General features: G+C 54.3%; 1 protein-coding gene across 1 annotated transcript; it reads right to left on the reverse strand.

Annotated features, from left to right (window-relative positions):
* Positions 1 to 275: 275 nt before the first annotated feature.
* KRT14 (keratin 14) lies at positions 276 to 6236 on the reverse strand. Its single transcript, XM_014833540.3, has 8 exons — positions 4137 to 6236; positions 2804 to 2886; positions 2094 to 2250; positions 1776 to 1937; positions 1557 to 1682; positions 1242 to 1462; positions 1101 to 1147; positions 276 to 532 (listed from the first exon to the last, which is right to left on the reverse strand). The coding sequence occupies exons 1-8, from the start codon at positions 4677 to 4679 to the stop codon at positions 435 to 437; spliced, it is 1437 nt and encodes a 478-aa protein (XP_014689026.2). The 5' UTR covers positions 4680 to 6236; the 3' UTR covers positions 276 to 434.
* Positions 6237 to 15795: the final 9559 nt, after the last annotated feature.

Raw genomic sequence — 15795 nt, forward strand, 5'->3', positions numbered from 1 at the left:
GCGAATGAAGGCAACAATGACTGAATAAATGAATGAGTGAGTGAAGGAATGAATGTGCCCCATGGCCTAGAAGTCACCACAGATGGCCTAGTACACACATCTATCTGTATCTTTTGAGATGGTGAAAGGCATCCCGGGACCTGAGCCCAGTCCACCTCCCAGCCCTTTCTCCCAGTCCCAGAGGCCACAGCCAGGTGCTATGACAAATTCCAAAGAATGCTTCCCAGGCTTTCTCCCCACCTCCACTCCTGACAATGACCAGGCAGAGGTAGGAGTTGTGCAACTCAGATAATGAAGCTTTATTGATTGCCAGGAGCGGGCAAGGGTGAGGCAGGGTTCAGGTATGAAGTGCTTGGGGGATGGGAGAGGGGATTCCCCAGTGACATGTGTGTCCACACGGGGGGCTTCCTAGGCCTGAGCAGTGCTGAGCAGCCTTAGTTCTTGGTGCGAAGGACCTGCTCGTGGGTAGACACCACCTTGCCATCGTGCACATCCATGACCTTGGTGCGGATCTGACGGCTGGTGGAGGTCACTGGGGAAGAGAGGAGAGAGGGCGTTACCAGTGGTGGACAAGCAATGGAGAAATCAGGACTGGGGAGGCCAAGGAATTGAGAGAACTTAAATGAACCGTCTTCCTACTGCCCTCTCCCCTAATGATCACTTCAATCCCTGCTGTTGCTCCAGCACTGATACCATCAGCATATTTCTTTCAGACTAAATCTCCCGAAGGTCAGGGGCAGAGTCTGTGTTCTCAGACTAGAGCCTCCTAAGAACTCAGATTGGACTAGTTCATCCAGATCAACCCAAATGGACTGGTCTTGGTGGGGAGAGCCATGTGGGGCCCTGTCCATGGTGCTGAGTGCCAGAACCATGGGGTCTGCCACATACACTGGGCGACAGAAGAAAAAGGTGGAGGCTGCCAGCTCCTAGCCCTAAGGAGGGTTTAGAAAATGGCTTCTTCTACCCAAAGACAGTTATAAGGGATCCTGGGTGAGAAAGCTCTAGCTCGACCCTTCCATACGTCCCTCTCCAACTCCCTAGACCTGCTAGGGGACCGGGGATGGTCCTGAGTTTAGCCTTGATGAGAAGGAAGGTCTTACCATCTCTGGACGACTGAGAGCCAGAAGAGAACTGGGAGGTGGAGAGGCTGCGAAGACAGAAAGGGGCAAGATCATTAAATGCATAGGGGGCCACAAGTGAACAGTAAGGGGATGGACTGGAAGGGTGGGTAGGGCACTCACTGGGCATCTTCTCCCTCCAGCAGGCGGCGGTAGGTTGCGATCTCCTGCTCCAGCCGCGTCTTCACGTCCAACAGTATCTTGTATTCCTGGTTCTGCTGCTCCATCTCGCAGCGCAGCTGGGCCAGCTGCTCCTCCACGCTGCTGATTAGCTCCTGGATCTGGGCCAGCTGCATGCAGTAGCGGCCTTTGGTCTCCTCTAAGCTGTTCTCCAGGGATGCTTTCTGTGAGGGAGGAGAAGAGGATCAGGGATCAATGAGGGTAGTCATACCCTCCCTTCTAGTCCTGGGTGCATCCCAAGCCTGGCGGTGCCCCTACCATGCTGAGCTGGGACTGCAGCTCGATCTCCAGGTTCTGCACAGTGCGCCGGAGCTCCGAGATCTCGCTCTTGCCGCTCTGCACCAGCTCGCTGTTGGTGGCCACCTCGCGGTTCAGTTCCTCTGTCTGCAGAAAAGAAAACATCATTCACACTGGAAGTTCCCAGGAGGCAGGTCTCCTGGGTCCTTTCTACCCAATGACACCACAAATGACACCCACCTTGGTGAAGAACCAGTCCTCGGCGTCCTTGCGGTTCTTCTCCGCCATCTTCTCGTACTGGTCGCGCATCTCGTTCAAGATGCGGCTCAGGTCCACGCCAGGGGCTGCATCCATCTCCACATTGACGTCTCCGCTCACCTGGCCTCTCAGGCTATTCATCTCCTGCACAACCAAAGAACAGTCCACAGTCAGGAGCCCCCCTATAGCAGCTGAGTGGGACTCCCTAGTTGGAGGTGTTCATGGCCCGAGCAATCCCATCTCAACTCCATCTCTTCTCCCAGCTAATCTTCTAAGCTGGCTTTTCCACTTAGCTCTCACCTCCTCATGGTTCTTCCTCAGGTAGGCCAGCTCCTCCTTCAGGCTCTCAATCTGCATCTCCAGGTCGGTCCTGGCCAGGGTCAGCTCGTCCAGCACCCTGCGCAGGCCGTTGATGTCAGCCTCCACACTCAAGCGCAGGTTCAGCTCCGTCTCGTACCTGCAATGACCCGAGAAAAAAGGAATGAGACACCCATCCCGGCCACAGTGAAGGCTTTGTTCTCTTCCCCCTGCAACTTCTTCCCGTAGCTGGCACCCTGTGGGCGGTTTAGGGAACCAATCTTGAAAATGGCATGGTTGGACACAGTGCCCATTGATGGCTCAGATCTGAACATTCCTGGGGGGTAGGGAATAAGGAAATTCATCATGCTACAGAATTCAGGGAGGGAAGATGCTTCCAGTCAGCCACCCAATAGCACACAAGACCTCCAAATACAACAACCTCCTGCACTTCAGGGCCAGGTGGGGAAGTGGGGAGCACAAAGCAGTGGCTCCCAAACCTGGCTGTGGATGAGAATCACCTGCGTAGCCTGTTGAAAATAACTGAATCAGAACTTCAAGGGTGGGGCTCAAGAATCTTGTACTTTTACAAGCACCCCAAGGGGTTTCCACATGGCCATCCCGGCACTCATCAGCCCTATTTAGGGAACGCTGTTCCAAAATTGCCCCACCCTGGGGACACTAGATGTTCTGGGCCACCACTGCAAACTCACTTGGTGCGGAAGTCATCAGCAGCCAGGCGGGCATTGTCGATCTGCAGGACAACATTAGCATTGTCCACGGTGGCCGTGAGGATCTGTGGATGGAAAGGGCACAGGTCACGGGTCAAATGGGCATCACTAGCCAGACTCCACTGCAGCCTGCATTAGGCCTTTGCTTTCAGGGGTCCCCTCTTCTCCCTTCAAGCCTTTGCCACAGCAGCCGAAAGGATAACCCCCAGTGGCCCAGCTTTGACCCAGGGCTTTGCTGTCTCATGGTCGACAGAGGGGGTAGAAAGAGCCCTGTCCTTAAAATCAAAAGTCCTTGAGTTCTGGTCCTGGATCCACCACTGACTTGCTGCAAAACCTGAGACCTGAGCCTCGGGGCCTTGGGTCCCCTGCCTACAGACCAGGGGCGCAACCTAAGGCTCTCTAGACCCCCTTCCTGATCTGAGCTCTCCTCTCTGCACAAGCCAGCCCTGCCGGTCCTCTGCAGGCACGTACATTCCTTTTCAACCCTGCAGAGCATGGGACCTCAGGTGGGGCTTTTCCAAAAGATGAGACTCAGCTGGCACACGGGATTAGAAAAGAGGAAGCCAAAGAAAAAGAAAATCCACTAAACCCTGAGCTGAGCTCGAGTTCCCATCTAATTTCCCTAATCCATGCAAAAGCATCAGAGCCAGACACCAAGGGAAGCAGGATCAGCAGGGAGGGCTTCCCGGGGTGACATGGAAGCAGGGAGCAGGGGGCACAGATGACACAGGCTCCCAGGCTCCCTCCCATTCAGGGCACATAAGGTAGGCCACCACTGATTATCTCTGTGGGTTTTCTGTGCCTGCCTGGCTGTGGGGAGGGGCGGGCCAGTGCCAGGCTCATGGGCGGCAGCCGCCACAGCCCAGACTAATGAGGTAATGAGCAGTTTGGGTGTCTAGCCTGGTCCCGTTACAGTCTTGCTCCTCCCCTGTGCTGAAGAACAGGTAGCTAGCTGCCTCCTGTACTGGCAGGTACAGCACAAGGGTTCTAGCCTCAGCTCTGCCATTAATTTGCTGTGTGACCTTGGGCAGGTCAAGGCACCTCTCAAAGCTTCAACTGCTTCCTCTGTAAAATGTGAGGGTAAGAATTCCTGGTCTCATATGGTCCAAGGATCTGCAGCACAGAAGGGCATGAGCAAGGCTAGGGAGGGAAGACCATCTTCCCACTGACCAGCTCTGTCGGGGCAACCCAGATCCCAGATCTGGGGTTGGAGTCTGTCCTGTCTAGGAATCTAAGGATGCCAGTGGCCTGGGGCATCTACTGCTCCCAGAGTGAGGTAGCTGGAATGGCACCTCCTGCTACCTGGTGCACACACCTTGTTCCTCAGGTCCTCGATGGTCTTGAAGTAGGGGCTGTAGTCCTTGGCCTCAGCGGGCCTCTGCCTCTGGTACCAGTCACGGATCTTCACCTCCAGGTCGGTGTTGGCCTCCTCCAGGGCACGCACCTTGTCCAGGTAGGAGGCCAGGCGGTCGTTGAGGTTCTGCATGGTCACCTTCTCACTGCCCACCAGGAGCCCATCACCGCCACCAAAGCCAGCACCAAAGCCAGCACCAAAGCCACCACCAAGGCCACCACCAAGGCCAGCACCAAGGCCACCACCATATCCTCCACCGAAGCCGCCACCCAGGCCCCCACCAAAGCTGCTGCTGCTGAAGCCGCCGCCATAGCCGCCCCCCAGCCCGCAGGCTCCCACGGAGGAGTAGCGGCTGGAGGAGACCGACAGGCCGCCCCCATAGGCGCTGGGGGCCCGGTAGGACCCTCCGGCCAGGACAGAGGACATGCGGCTGGAGCCACCACCGATGCCACAGGAGCCCTTCATGGAGCTGGAGGAGGTGAACTGGCGGCTGCAGGTGGTCATGGTGCCAAGGAGGGAGGCGAGTGAATGAGCGAGCCCACAGAGAGAAGAGAAAGGTGCTCAGGTGAGTTGGAAAGGATGCGGGTGCTTTATATTCCTGAGGAGGGGGCGGGCCTGGCATTTTCCATTCCCCTTGGCTTTCATCACCCACAGGCGGGTGCCAACTCCCAGTCAGATCCCTCCTCTCCTCCGCCTCATCATGTCTGTCATATTTTACTGGAAACTCATTGTTTGGGGTGTTTTTGGTTTCTTGTCCCGCCAGGCGTGATTCACACCAGGAGGTGTGGGCCTGCAGGCTACACTTTCCCGTGGGGCCCTGGGAACCGAGGCCCTCAGGAGCCCCCATGCTGAGCTCAGCCAGGTGGCAGGGATCAGGGCCACTCTGCACCTTAAACCTGGTGACCTGTTGCTTCCCTGTTAACTAGGTGGGCCTCTGACATCCACTTAAAGAAAGCCCACCACTTCAGGTGGCGCCTGGCTGGAGAAACACCAGCACAGCAAGGTCACGTCGAGCACGGGGATGCCCCCTCAGCATTACCATCTATAAAAGTGAGACGAGAGGGTCTCAGGACCCTCCCAGGACTGACCGACTGGGCTGAGCTAAGGAGTCTGTCACATCCCTGAAGCATGCCCAGCCAGCCCAGTGGCTCAGGTTTCCACCCTGACAGCGCCACTAAAGTGAGGTCCACGCAGCACTGCCTGACCCTGGGCACAGACCCTAAGATCCTCCACAGGCTTGTGGATAGACCCGTGGCATCGGCTGCTCAGTCTGGCCAAGGGCAGATGGCCTCACAGGCACAACCAGGGAAGTGGGGAAAGAGCATGGAGTCAGACTGAGTCTTGGCTCTGCTATTTACTCCTGCGAGACCCAGGCCCTGACACTTCCCTAAGCCTCAGTTTGCGCATCTGTTAAGTGGGAGTAAATACCATCCACCGTGCCTACTGCAGAGCCAGCCCTGAGAATGCAACGTTGGCGGAGTGTGTGAAAGGGTTCTGTAAGCCGAGTGTGGCACTAGTCTGCTTGGCCTTGTTGTAGCCCAGTCTGGGCCCCGAAAGAGGTGGAGCCACACGCCTGGAACAGGACTGAAGGGGCCTGTTGGCTTCCAGCCCCAGGCATCTTCTCAGGCCCCCAGGGCAACCTCAGAAGGAGAGGTTGGCACAAGCACCCTTATCTGGGCCTCTGTGGAGCCAGCTCAAGGGATTTTTTTTGAGGTGGGGGCGACCCTCGAGGATCCCAGACTCCTGAGGCCCCGAGGGTCAGGGGACATTTCCAGGGGTCCATTGTTTCTGCCTTGGAGGTTTGTGTATCGGGACCTCAGCAGTCCCACATCTCCCAGACAACTCCAAAGGCACCCCCTCCAGCCGCACCCCGCCCTCCTGCCGGCCCCTCAGCTCCACGGACCCCGGCAGGCATGTCGGGAGGAATGTGGTCGTGTCTGGGGCTGCCTGACACGTCCCATCGCCCCAGACAGGCCCCAACAGCCCCAGCTGGAGGCTCCAACGCTCTTCCTAGGATCAACTGCTCCCAGAAGGGAAGCGCAGCCTCCCTCTCCCCCTCCCCCAACCCCGCCCCGATTGCCACCAAAGCAGAAGTCTGGGAGCCGCCCCCACCTGGGGGGCTTAGGAGCCCAGAAGACAATGCTGAGACAGGCACTTGAGGCCGTGCGCTTCCCAAATCTGCCACGGGGAGCACTTGCAAGGATGTGAGTAAGCGAGGGCCCCGCCCCGCCCCGCCCCGCCCCGCCCCGCCCCCCACTGACAGACACTCCTAATCTTCCTCCAGAGGCTGGGCCCCCACCCAGGCCCAGCCCTACAATTTCCCCGGTGAGAGGCACCGCGAATTTTAGCTGAGGGACAGATGCTTTTGTTGGGAGGCATGTTGCTTTCCGCTGGGGTGGGGGGCAGCGGGTGCTCACCAGACAGAAAAGCAGCATTCAGAGGGACCCCCCCCCAGCAAGAGCTGGTGCAGAGCCCCATAGGGGCTCCCGCTGCGCCGCCCACCACCCTGTCTTCCTCCGCCACCGGGAACCTCCGATAAAGTCCCTGGAGCATAGGACTCGAGAACAGCTCTCCTTTCCCCTCACCTGATTCAGTGGAACCTCGAAAGAGGCTCCCTCCTTGCCCCTCCAAGGGGAATCCAAAAGATCAAGAGGGTAGGGAACCGATGACATAAACGCATGCACACAATCTAAGAGGACTTTGCCAGCCCTCCCTGCCCCCACGGACCATGGAACGCAGCGTGGAATACACGTCCGCCCCCGCCCCAAGATTGGAACCCCGGCTCAGATCCCGAAGCCAACTCCCTTCCCCCTGCAGACATGGAACTGGGCGCCAACGGCCCAGCCTGGTGCTCATGACATTTAGAGGAGAGGCAGCTTTCTGGGGCAGTGGGGTTAATGGGATGGGGGGTCGTCTGCTGGGGCCCAGAGTACCCCCCACTTCGGACTCCTAGGCACGTTTTGTGTGAGCGCCATTACCTGACCCTCGCTGCAGCTGCCTCAGGAAGGAGGGGGCGCAGGAGCAGCTTGGGCGGCGCTTCTTGTGGTCGGTGAGTCTCCCCGCCCTAGCCAGTGGGGGGGACCCACGCCAATGCAAACAGGTGAGGCAGCAGGGCCAGGCAGCCCCCCACAGAGCCCGTATTGTGTGCTGAGGACGGGGCGGGACCGCCCAGGTGATGGGATCCTAAGGAAGGAGGGGACCTCGGGGACAGCCCAGTCTGAGCCGCCCCCCCCCCCGCCCCCCGCACCCCGCTTAGAGCCCAGTCTAATGGAAGAGACTGTCCCTGTCTGTAGGAAGTCCGCAGCCCAAGAGGGAAGACAGGAGACACATCGAAATTACGTCAGAGGTGAGCAAACCTAAGAAGAGTGCAATCCATATGTATTAGTTTCCTGGGATGGCCATAACAAATTCCCACAAACCTGGGGGATTAAAACAGCAGAAAATTATTCTCTCACAGTTCTGGAGGCCAGAAGTCCAAAATCAAGGTGCCAGCAGAGCCACACTCCTTCTGAAGGCTCCAGGCCAGAATCTTGCCTTCCGTCTTCCAGCTTGTGGCAGCTCCTTGAGTTGGTTGCATTGTGGCTGCATCACTCCAGTCCCCCTGCCCCGGTCTTCACGTGGCCTTCAGCTCTGTGTGTCTCTGTGTGTCCTTTCCTGTCTCTCATCGGAACACTCCTTGGATTCAGTGCCCACCTAATCCAGTAGGATCTCATCTCAATTCTTACCATAATTACATCTGCAAAGACCCTATTTCCAAAGAAAGTCACATTCTGAGGCTCTGGTGGACATGAATTTGGGGGGGACGCTGTTCAACCTCCTACACCCTATAACAGACCAGGAGCTATCCATATTGCAGAGGGGATGGTGAAAACTTGGTGGGGAGATGGTTGTGATAAGATGTGGGCAGGGCCAATCTTGAAGGCTTCTGGGAGCAGCTTTTAGGTCAACCTGCTACCGGGGATCGGGCAGCAGGGAGGCACAGAATTCTCAGGTATCCGGACCACGCTTCCCACCACCCAGTTTCTCTGGCTCCTTCACAAACAGACAACTGCTCTGGGAGAGAGCTCTTTTCTTTTTTTTAACTTTTTATTTTGAAATAATTTAGACTTTCAGGAGAAAGTTGCAAAAATAGAACAGAGAGGGGCCAGCCTGGCACAGTGGTTAAGTGTGCACAGTCCACTTCAGCAGCCCGGGGTTCGCCGGTTCAGATCCTGGATGCAGACCTGCACACCACTTGTCAAGCCATGCTGTGGCAGGTCCCACATACAAAATAGAGGAAGACGGGCATGATGTTAGCTCAGGGCCAATCTTCCTCAGCAAAAAGAGGAGGATTGGCCGTGGATGTTAGCTCAGGGCTAATCTTCCTCAGAAAAATTAAAAAAAAAAAAATAGAACAGAGAGTTCATGTGCACCCCTCCCCCAGCTTCCCCTAATATGATCATGTTACATAAACATTATATAATTATCAAAACCAATAAATTTACATTGGCCCAATACTAGTAATTAACTACAGACTTGATTCGAATTTCACCAGTTTTCCCACTAATCTGCCTTTTCTGTTGCAGGACCCAATCCAGGATTCCACCTTCTATGAGTCGTGTGTCTCCTTTGTCTCCTTCAGTCTGTGACAGCTCCTCCGTCTTTCCTTGTCTTTCGTGACTGTGACATTTTTGAAGAGCACCGGTCAGTTATTTTGTAGACTATCCCTCAGTTTGGGTTTTTCTGATATTCTCTCATCATCAGATTAAGTTAAGCCTTTTGGCAACAAAAACAGAGAAATGCCGTGGTCTCCTTCTCAGTGCATCATCTCAGGTATATAAGACGTATGTCAATGTCTTATTGCTGGTGACGTTAACCTCGTCCATTAGCTAAGGCGGTGTTTGAGGATCTCTCCACTGTAAAGTTACTATTTTTTCCATTGAAATTAATAAAAACCTTGAGGAAGTTACCTTGAGACGAGGCAACTATCCTGTTTCCCCTTAAATTGTCACCCACTAGTTTTCCCATCTATCAGTGGAGGCAAAGAGCTCTGGACGCCCACCGGGCTCAAGAACCTCATTTGCCCCTTGAGGGCCTGTGGTTTTTAGGAGAGACTTTGGTGGCAGGAGTCCAGACCCAAGAAAGAACTCTTTCCTCCTATCTCGTCCAGCCCCAAAGCCAGCCCGGGCCTCCTCAAACCCTCTGCATGCCCTACAACTCTCCCATGCCGGCCTCCCTTGAACAGGGAAGTGCTTCTCTAATCATTGATGTCTAGAGTCTTTTCCTAGGCCCCCACCAGCCCTGGGGGAAAGGAGGGGACAGTCAGGATCCTCCTCCTGTCACAGGTAAGAGGTCTGAGGTCCAGAGAGACTCATAGTTAAGTGACCAGCTAGAACTCTCCTTGTGATTCTCAGACCCACAGGGTCTGCCCAGGGCTGGGCTTCTCTCCTCCTGGCAGAGTCCCGTATCTCCTGCCCTTCCTTCTCTGGCCCTCCACACTTGCCTCTGCCCAGCCCCTTCCCTGTGCCCATCCCTCTCCCCACCAAGTCCCAGCCACCTGTGTGTAGTGAGGATAAGGTCTCCCAGAGCTGAGGGCTGCCACTTATAGGAATGACAGGCAGGGGACTGAACTGAGCTGAACCTCAGCCTCTGCCACCAGAAAGGCAGGGCTGGCGTGGGAATTGGGAGCAGGCTGGCAGGCAAGATTGCAGGCACAGGAGGCAATCGGGAGCCTGGAGCACCTCCTTGAGGTCCGGGTCCCCTTTCCTCTAGAAAGCTCTGCCACCCGCTGGTTTCCCAGGCCAACCTGCCCATCTGGGCCAAACGTCCTTGTGAGAGCCTGGGCTGACACAACAGATGGGCTGAGCCAGGTGTTTCAGTGTCCATGGCCTTGTCTGAGCCCGCCAGCTGCTAAAGCTGTTGGAAAAGAGAGTGATCACCCTGCGTTATAGAAGCAGGTGCGAAGGAAACTTGAGGAAATTCCCAAGGTCCACAGCATGGAAGCTTCTCAGCAGGATTCAACCCCAGCTCTGCCTAGCTGCAAGCATCACTTTCCAATGACAGGTCCCCTCCTGCTAGAGGGTCCCCAAAAGTCAGAGCCAAAAAGGGCCTTGGGGGTCATCCAGACCAGCCTCTTAACTTTACTTATGGGGAAACTGAGACCCAGGGAGGGGACGGGTCATGTCCAAACTCATGCAGCAGAGCCTGCTTTGAAAGTGTAAAATGTTTTGTAACTGTCACCCAGGAATCTGAGCTAGGTAGGGTGAGGTTGTGTGGGATGAAAAGAGCTGTGCCTGCACCCCAGAATCACATTTGGGGTGTTAAGAACACAAATGGTTAGGTGGCCAAGGGCCAGCCACAGATGGGTTCACTAACTGTCTACTGGCTCCTTCTCAGAAAAGTAAAGATTAAGTTCTCCAGCCAGCTGATTTCCCATGATGCCCTCTGCAGACTGAGCTCCACCTCCAACAGCCCATCCCCTTGCTGACTCCTCCATACCCACCCATCTCCCAGCCTCTGCCTGGGTTTCTGCTTCTGTCCTCTGTTCCTACCCGAATCCCTCACGTTTTTTAAGGCTGAGCCTCAGTTTAACACACAGATTTAAGATATGATTTCTGCAGGCTGTGTGGCATAAAGTAGATGCTCAATGAAAGACAGACAATAGGAAGGGAGGGAGGAAGGGAGAAAGAGAGGAAAAGGAAGTTAGTAAGAGAATGTGGAAGGATGGATGGATGGATGGATGGATGGATGGATGGATGGGCAGGTGACTGGGCTGATGGATGGATAGATGGATGGAAGGATAATGGATAGGTAAATAGAGAGGAGAATGGAAGGAGGATGGATGGTGAGTGGGGAGGTAGGTAAAGGATAGATGGGACACAGAAAAAGGGCAGTCATCCCACCCATCCCAGGGTGGGCAAGCATCCTAGAGAAGTTCTCTTTTTTTGAGGAAGATTAGCCCTGAGCTAACATCTGCTGCTAATCCTCCTCTTTTTGCTGAGGAAGACTGACCTGAGCTAACATCCGTGCCCATCTTCCTCTACTTTATACGTGGGACGCCTACCACAGAATGGCTTGCCAAGCAGTGCCATGTCCGCACCCAGGATCCTAACCAATGAACCCGGGGCCGCCGAAGCGGAACGTGCAAACAACCACTGCACCACCAGGCCAGCCCCCCTAAAGGAGTTCTTAACTGAGCTGAATGTTGACAATGAGTAGGTGCTGAGGAAGCACAGACAGTGAGGATGGACATTCCATTTGCTCAGGGAAGCACCTGAGCAAAGCCGCAGAGGCGTGGAACACTGGTCTGACGGAAAACGCAAGCGCTGAAGCGCTGCTGGAGCACAGCTGGAGGCTGGATCTGCCTGATGGAACTGAGAGCAGAGGCCAGGTGGTGAAGGCCATGCTGAGGAGCTCAGACTTTATCCTGACAACACGGCGGGCACTGAAGGGTTCTAAGCAGGGGAGTGACACTGTCGGGTGTCTTTTATAATGGCCACTCTGGCATCCCTGTGGAACATATTTTGGGAGAGGGGACAGAAAAGGGAAACCCAGGGAGGAAGATGTTGCCATGTCATTCTGCAGGTAGGGATGGTGCTGGCTCAGCTCGCTCCGCTCCCAGGAAGTCCCACCCATCACCTCAGATCACCTGGCTTTCCCCTTCTCAGCCCTCCCACTGCCTCAATGATCTGTGCCCCACCCCTCATTATGGCTTACCCAGTGCCTTAGCGGGGCACCAAGTATTTCTCGAATAGTGGGTGCTCAGCATGTTAATTTACTGTGTCTGATGGGGAGACACAGCCCCTGCCCTTGGGGATGTCCAGTCTGATGGGGGAGGGCAAATGAGCCTAGAGTTTCCTCTGCTCTGTGGGCTGTGGGGAGCTGGGAACCGAGGAGCCACCAGGTGGGGTGGGTAGCACAGGGAAAATTTCTTGGAAAGGGTGTGTTTGACTCAGGTTTTCAAAGAAGGAAGAGCCCTGGGTGGGTGGAGTGGGGAGAGGGCATTCCCAGGCAGGGGCGTGGCTGTGCGAGTTCCAGCACCATGGTGAGTCGCAGGAAAGTCAGCACCTGGGAGTCACAATGGCTGTGTCAGGAGTCCTAAGCTATGGGGCCGGCAGGACAGAGGGAAAGGGAAAGAGGGGAGAGGGGTCCCCAGGTACTTCCAGCCTCGGCGGGGAGAAAGAAAAGGAGTGGTCAGAGGTTGGGGAGCAGAGACACTCCATAGGGTCCGGGAAGCTGCAGGGCCCCCCAAGTCCGTCAGACCAGGCTTCCAGTCTGGGCTCCCCAACTGACCGGCCACGTGACCTTGGACAAGTCACTGCAGCCCTCCAAGCCTGTCTCCTATCCAGTGGGCATAGAACAGTTCCTGCCTCGCAGCATTATTAAGAGGAATAGATAATTCATGGCAAGTGACCAGCATGGTGCTTGGCACAGAGTAACACTTGGTAAAAAGTTCCCTTAAGGGGCTGGCCCCGTGGCCGAGCGGTTAAGTTCGCGTGCTCCGCTGCAGGCGGCCCAGTGTTTCGTTGGTTCGAATCCTGGGCGCGGACATGACACTGCTCATCAAACCACGCTGAGGCAGTGTCCCACATGCCACAACTAGATGGACACATAACGAAGAATATACAACTATGTACCGGGGGCTTTGGGGAGAAAAAGGAAAAAATAGAATCTTAAAAAAAAAAAAAAAAAAATTTGCATGTTTTAAAAAAAAAAAAAGTTCCCTTAAATTAAGCCCTAGAGTTTGGCTAGTGGGGGCAGGGGATGAGCCCACATGCAGAACAGGTATTGAAAGTCAGGCAAAGACAGAGACAAAGAACAAAGAGGAGTCAGGACGGTGCTGGGGCGTTGGAGTGACAGGAAGAGGGCGGCCCCGGAGAGCTGCTGAGGCCAGCGGGCTGAGGCGATGAGCTGGTGCGTCCGTGACGGCCTGGCTGGGGTGGAGTCGACGGGAACTAGGCCCGGAAGCCTAGCTGAGGAGGAGTCAGCAGGAGGGTTTGGGTGTGAGGGGGGAAGACACGGGAGCTGCCAGTGGGGCCCACAACCTGAGGCGGGAGGCCCAGCACTGCTTCCCCCCCCCGCCTGGGAGTGAGGGATGGGGAGCAGCTGCTCTGGGTTCCGGTGAGGTCCTCAGGCTGGGGGAAGCCCCACCGGTCACTCAGCATCACCCAGCGCCTGGCTCTTCTCCTCCCAGCTCTGGCTGTCAGTACAGCGGGGGCAGCATCTGTACACACACACACTCTTACACACATGCATGCGTGCACACACACGCATGCACACATACACTTTCTATGCCACTCACTTCAAAGGAGTGGTTTGGGGCAGCTTATGATTAAAAAAACACGTGTACAATAAAACTAAAAATATCCAGCAAGGGTCCAATAAATTGAGGTTTAGGTAATAGGGTATATTGATGAACACGTTTTGGTTGCAAAAAACAGAAACCCAACTTGAATTCATTTCAAAAAGAGGTAATTCATTGATTTATTGTCCTGTTTCTCTCTCTCTCTTTCACACACACAGTCTCTATCTCTCTCTCTCTCTCTCTCTCTCTCTCTCTCACACACACACACACACACACACACACACACCCACCCTCAGCCTTGCTCTGCCTCCTGACTTCCTCCACAAGGCTGGAATCAGGCTGACGGCAGCCCTGAACTCATCCTTCAGCCTCATGGCCAGAGAGGATCAACTCGAATTTGAAAAACCCCAGGGAAGGCTTCTGCGTGGCCCGATAGGGGCCAGAATCCTATATGACCAACCCAGCATGTGCACACCCGCCACCGTGACCAACGAGGAAGAGTCTAGTATCAGAAGGAGGGGGCACAGCTTTGGCCCCAACATTTACGAACTAAGCGGTCACCCCAACGTGCGTCTACTGCAAAAGGGAGGTGGCAGTAACTATAGGAAGGAGGCTGCTATACCTGATATCTGGCCCTGGGTTTCCCAGCAGCCAAGACAAGAAGGGAAACGTGATGGAATATGAAACTCTCACTAACTAAGAAGGAGGTGATGCGGGGTCGGTGAGCCGAGGAGTCGAAAGAAAGATTTCTTAGACTCTCAAGATCTGGCAGTAGTGCTCTTTTATTTAGAGAATAGTATAGAATAGCATGGGGACAGGACCCATGGGCAGTCAGAGCTCCTGCTGCTGCCCCGAGTTGAGGGTTAGGGCTAAATTTAAGGCATAGGTATGTGAGTTATCTCTTTACAAGACAAAGAATATGTAAAAATGTTAAAATGGTATCAGTGCCCGTATGGTCTGGCCATTTGGCGGTCCCACAACTTTAGATAAGAATCAAACCGGATTGAGTAAATGGCAGAAGTCACCGCTTGAATTTTATCCTCGGCTAAAGACAAAGGAGGATTTGTGGGGGGGGGGGGGATCAGTTACATGAGGTTGCCAGACAGTAACCAACTTAAGTTCTTGCCTCTGGCATTGACCAAGAGCCTCTAGAGATAAGACCATCCCCCCCTCTTCCTGGCACAGAGAGGGAGGCATCTTCACAGATAGAGGTTTCCCTTAGAAATGTAAATGTTTCCCAACAAAGGGGCAAACAAATTCCACTCCTTGGAGCCTGAATCTCATCTGTAGTTTTAAAACTAACCAGCCTAAAAATCCTCATCATAAGCCATTTTAAAATTAAGCAGCCTAAAAATCCTCATCATAAACCCCCCCTGAACCCATTTTGGCCCCGAAATCTTTTGGGGATATGGACGATGGTCAGTCTTCTGTAACTACTTCCGGCTGTACAAGGGCGTAGAGCTGTCCCTAAATGGGGCCATGGGTACAGGTAGGAGGCTTAGCGGACCGGAAGGCTGCGCCCGTGGCGTCCAAGGCTGACAAGGTGTACAGATCCTCTGGCGATGAGAGAATCATTTGATGAGAGGTGGTCCAGGAGGTGAAACTTTGTTGACGTGTGGAAGACAAACAACGAAATAGACAACAAATTATAATAAGAAATACAAGCAAGATGATTAACCCAATGAATAAGATTTTGATAGTAGTCCAGAAACCTGGACCTGACCAAGAGTTCAACCAATCATTTAGAGATAGGGTAGGGTCAGACATGGACTTAACTTGGTGGCTTATATCAGATAGGAAGCCAGAGATATTTTGATGGTAGTCAGGAATATAAACACAACATTCAGTTTTTATAATGGCACAAGTACCCCCTTGCGCTGCTGTCAAGACATCCAGTGCCATTCGGTTTTGGAGGACTGCCTTACGCATTTGGGACACTTCTAAATCGAGCAGCGAAAGGCTATGTTGTGTATCATTTAAAGCTTTCATAGTAAGTTTGTTTAGAGCTTCCATGTGCCAGATGACACTTTCGATTCCTAATTGGGGAAGGAAAATTGAGGCAACATGGTCATACCAGTGGAAGACAGAGCGGGTCCAGCGCTGTTGCAGGTTGGGTAGGTTAGCAGGAGGAGATATAGTAAATGTAGTTCTACCTTGCATCCAGACGAAACCTAGGGTGCATCGTCCAATCCATCCAGGTGGCAGCCAAGGCCATAAGTTGGAGCCACATAACCAGTGAGTGCCATTAGGGGCTAGCCAACGTAGGCTGGGCTGTCTATCCCAGTCAGTCCCAAACCAATCAGTATTTTTTAAGCTTATGATATGAGAACACATATG

Source organism: Equus asinus, chromosome 13 (genome assembly GCF_041296235.1).
Source record: "Equus asinus isolate D_3611 breed Donkey chromosome 13, EquAss-T2T_v2, whole genome shotgun sequence".
In the NCBI taxonomy this organism is placed as follows: Eukaryota; Metazoa; Chordata; class Mammalia; order Perissodactyla; family Equidae; genus Equus; species Equus asinus.

Excerpts from the sequence above, each read along its gene's own strand:
- KRT14 (XM_014833540.3), bottom strand. The coding sequence starts at position 4,679 with ATGACCACCTGCAGCCGCCAGTTCACCTCCTCCAGCTCCATGAAGGGC. Across the intron at positions 1,938-2,093 it reads TGAGGAAGAACCATGAGGAG|GAGATGAATAGCCTGAGAGG; the intron begins GTGAGAGCTAAG and ends TTGGTTGTGCAG. Across the intron at positions 1,148-1,241 it reads CTGGAGGGAGAAGATGCCCA|CCTCTCCACCTCCCAGTTCT; the intron begins GTGAGTGCCCTA and ends CTGTCTTCGCAG.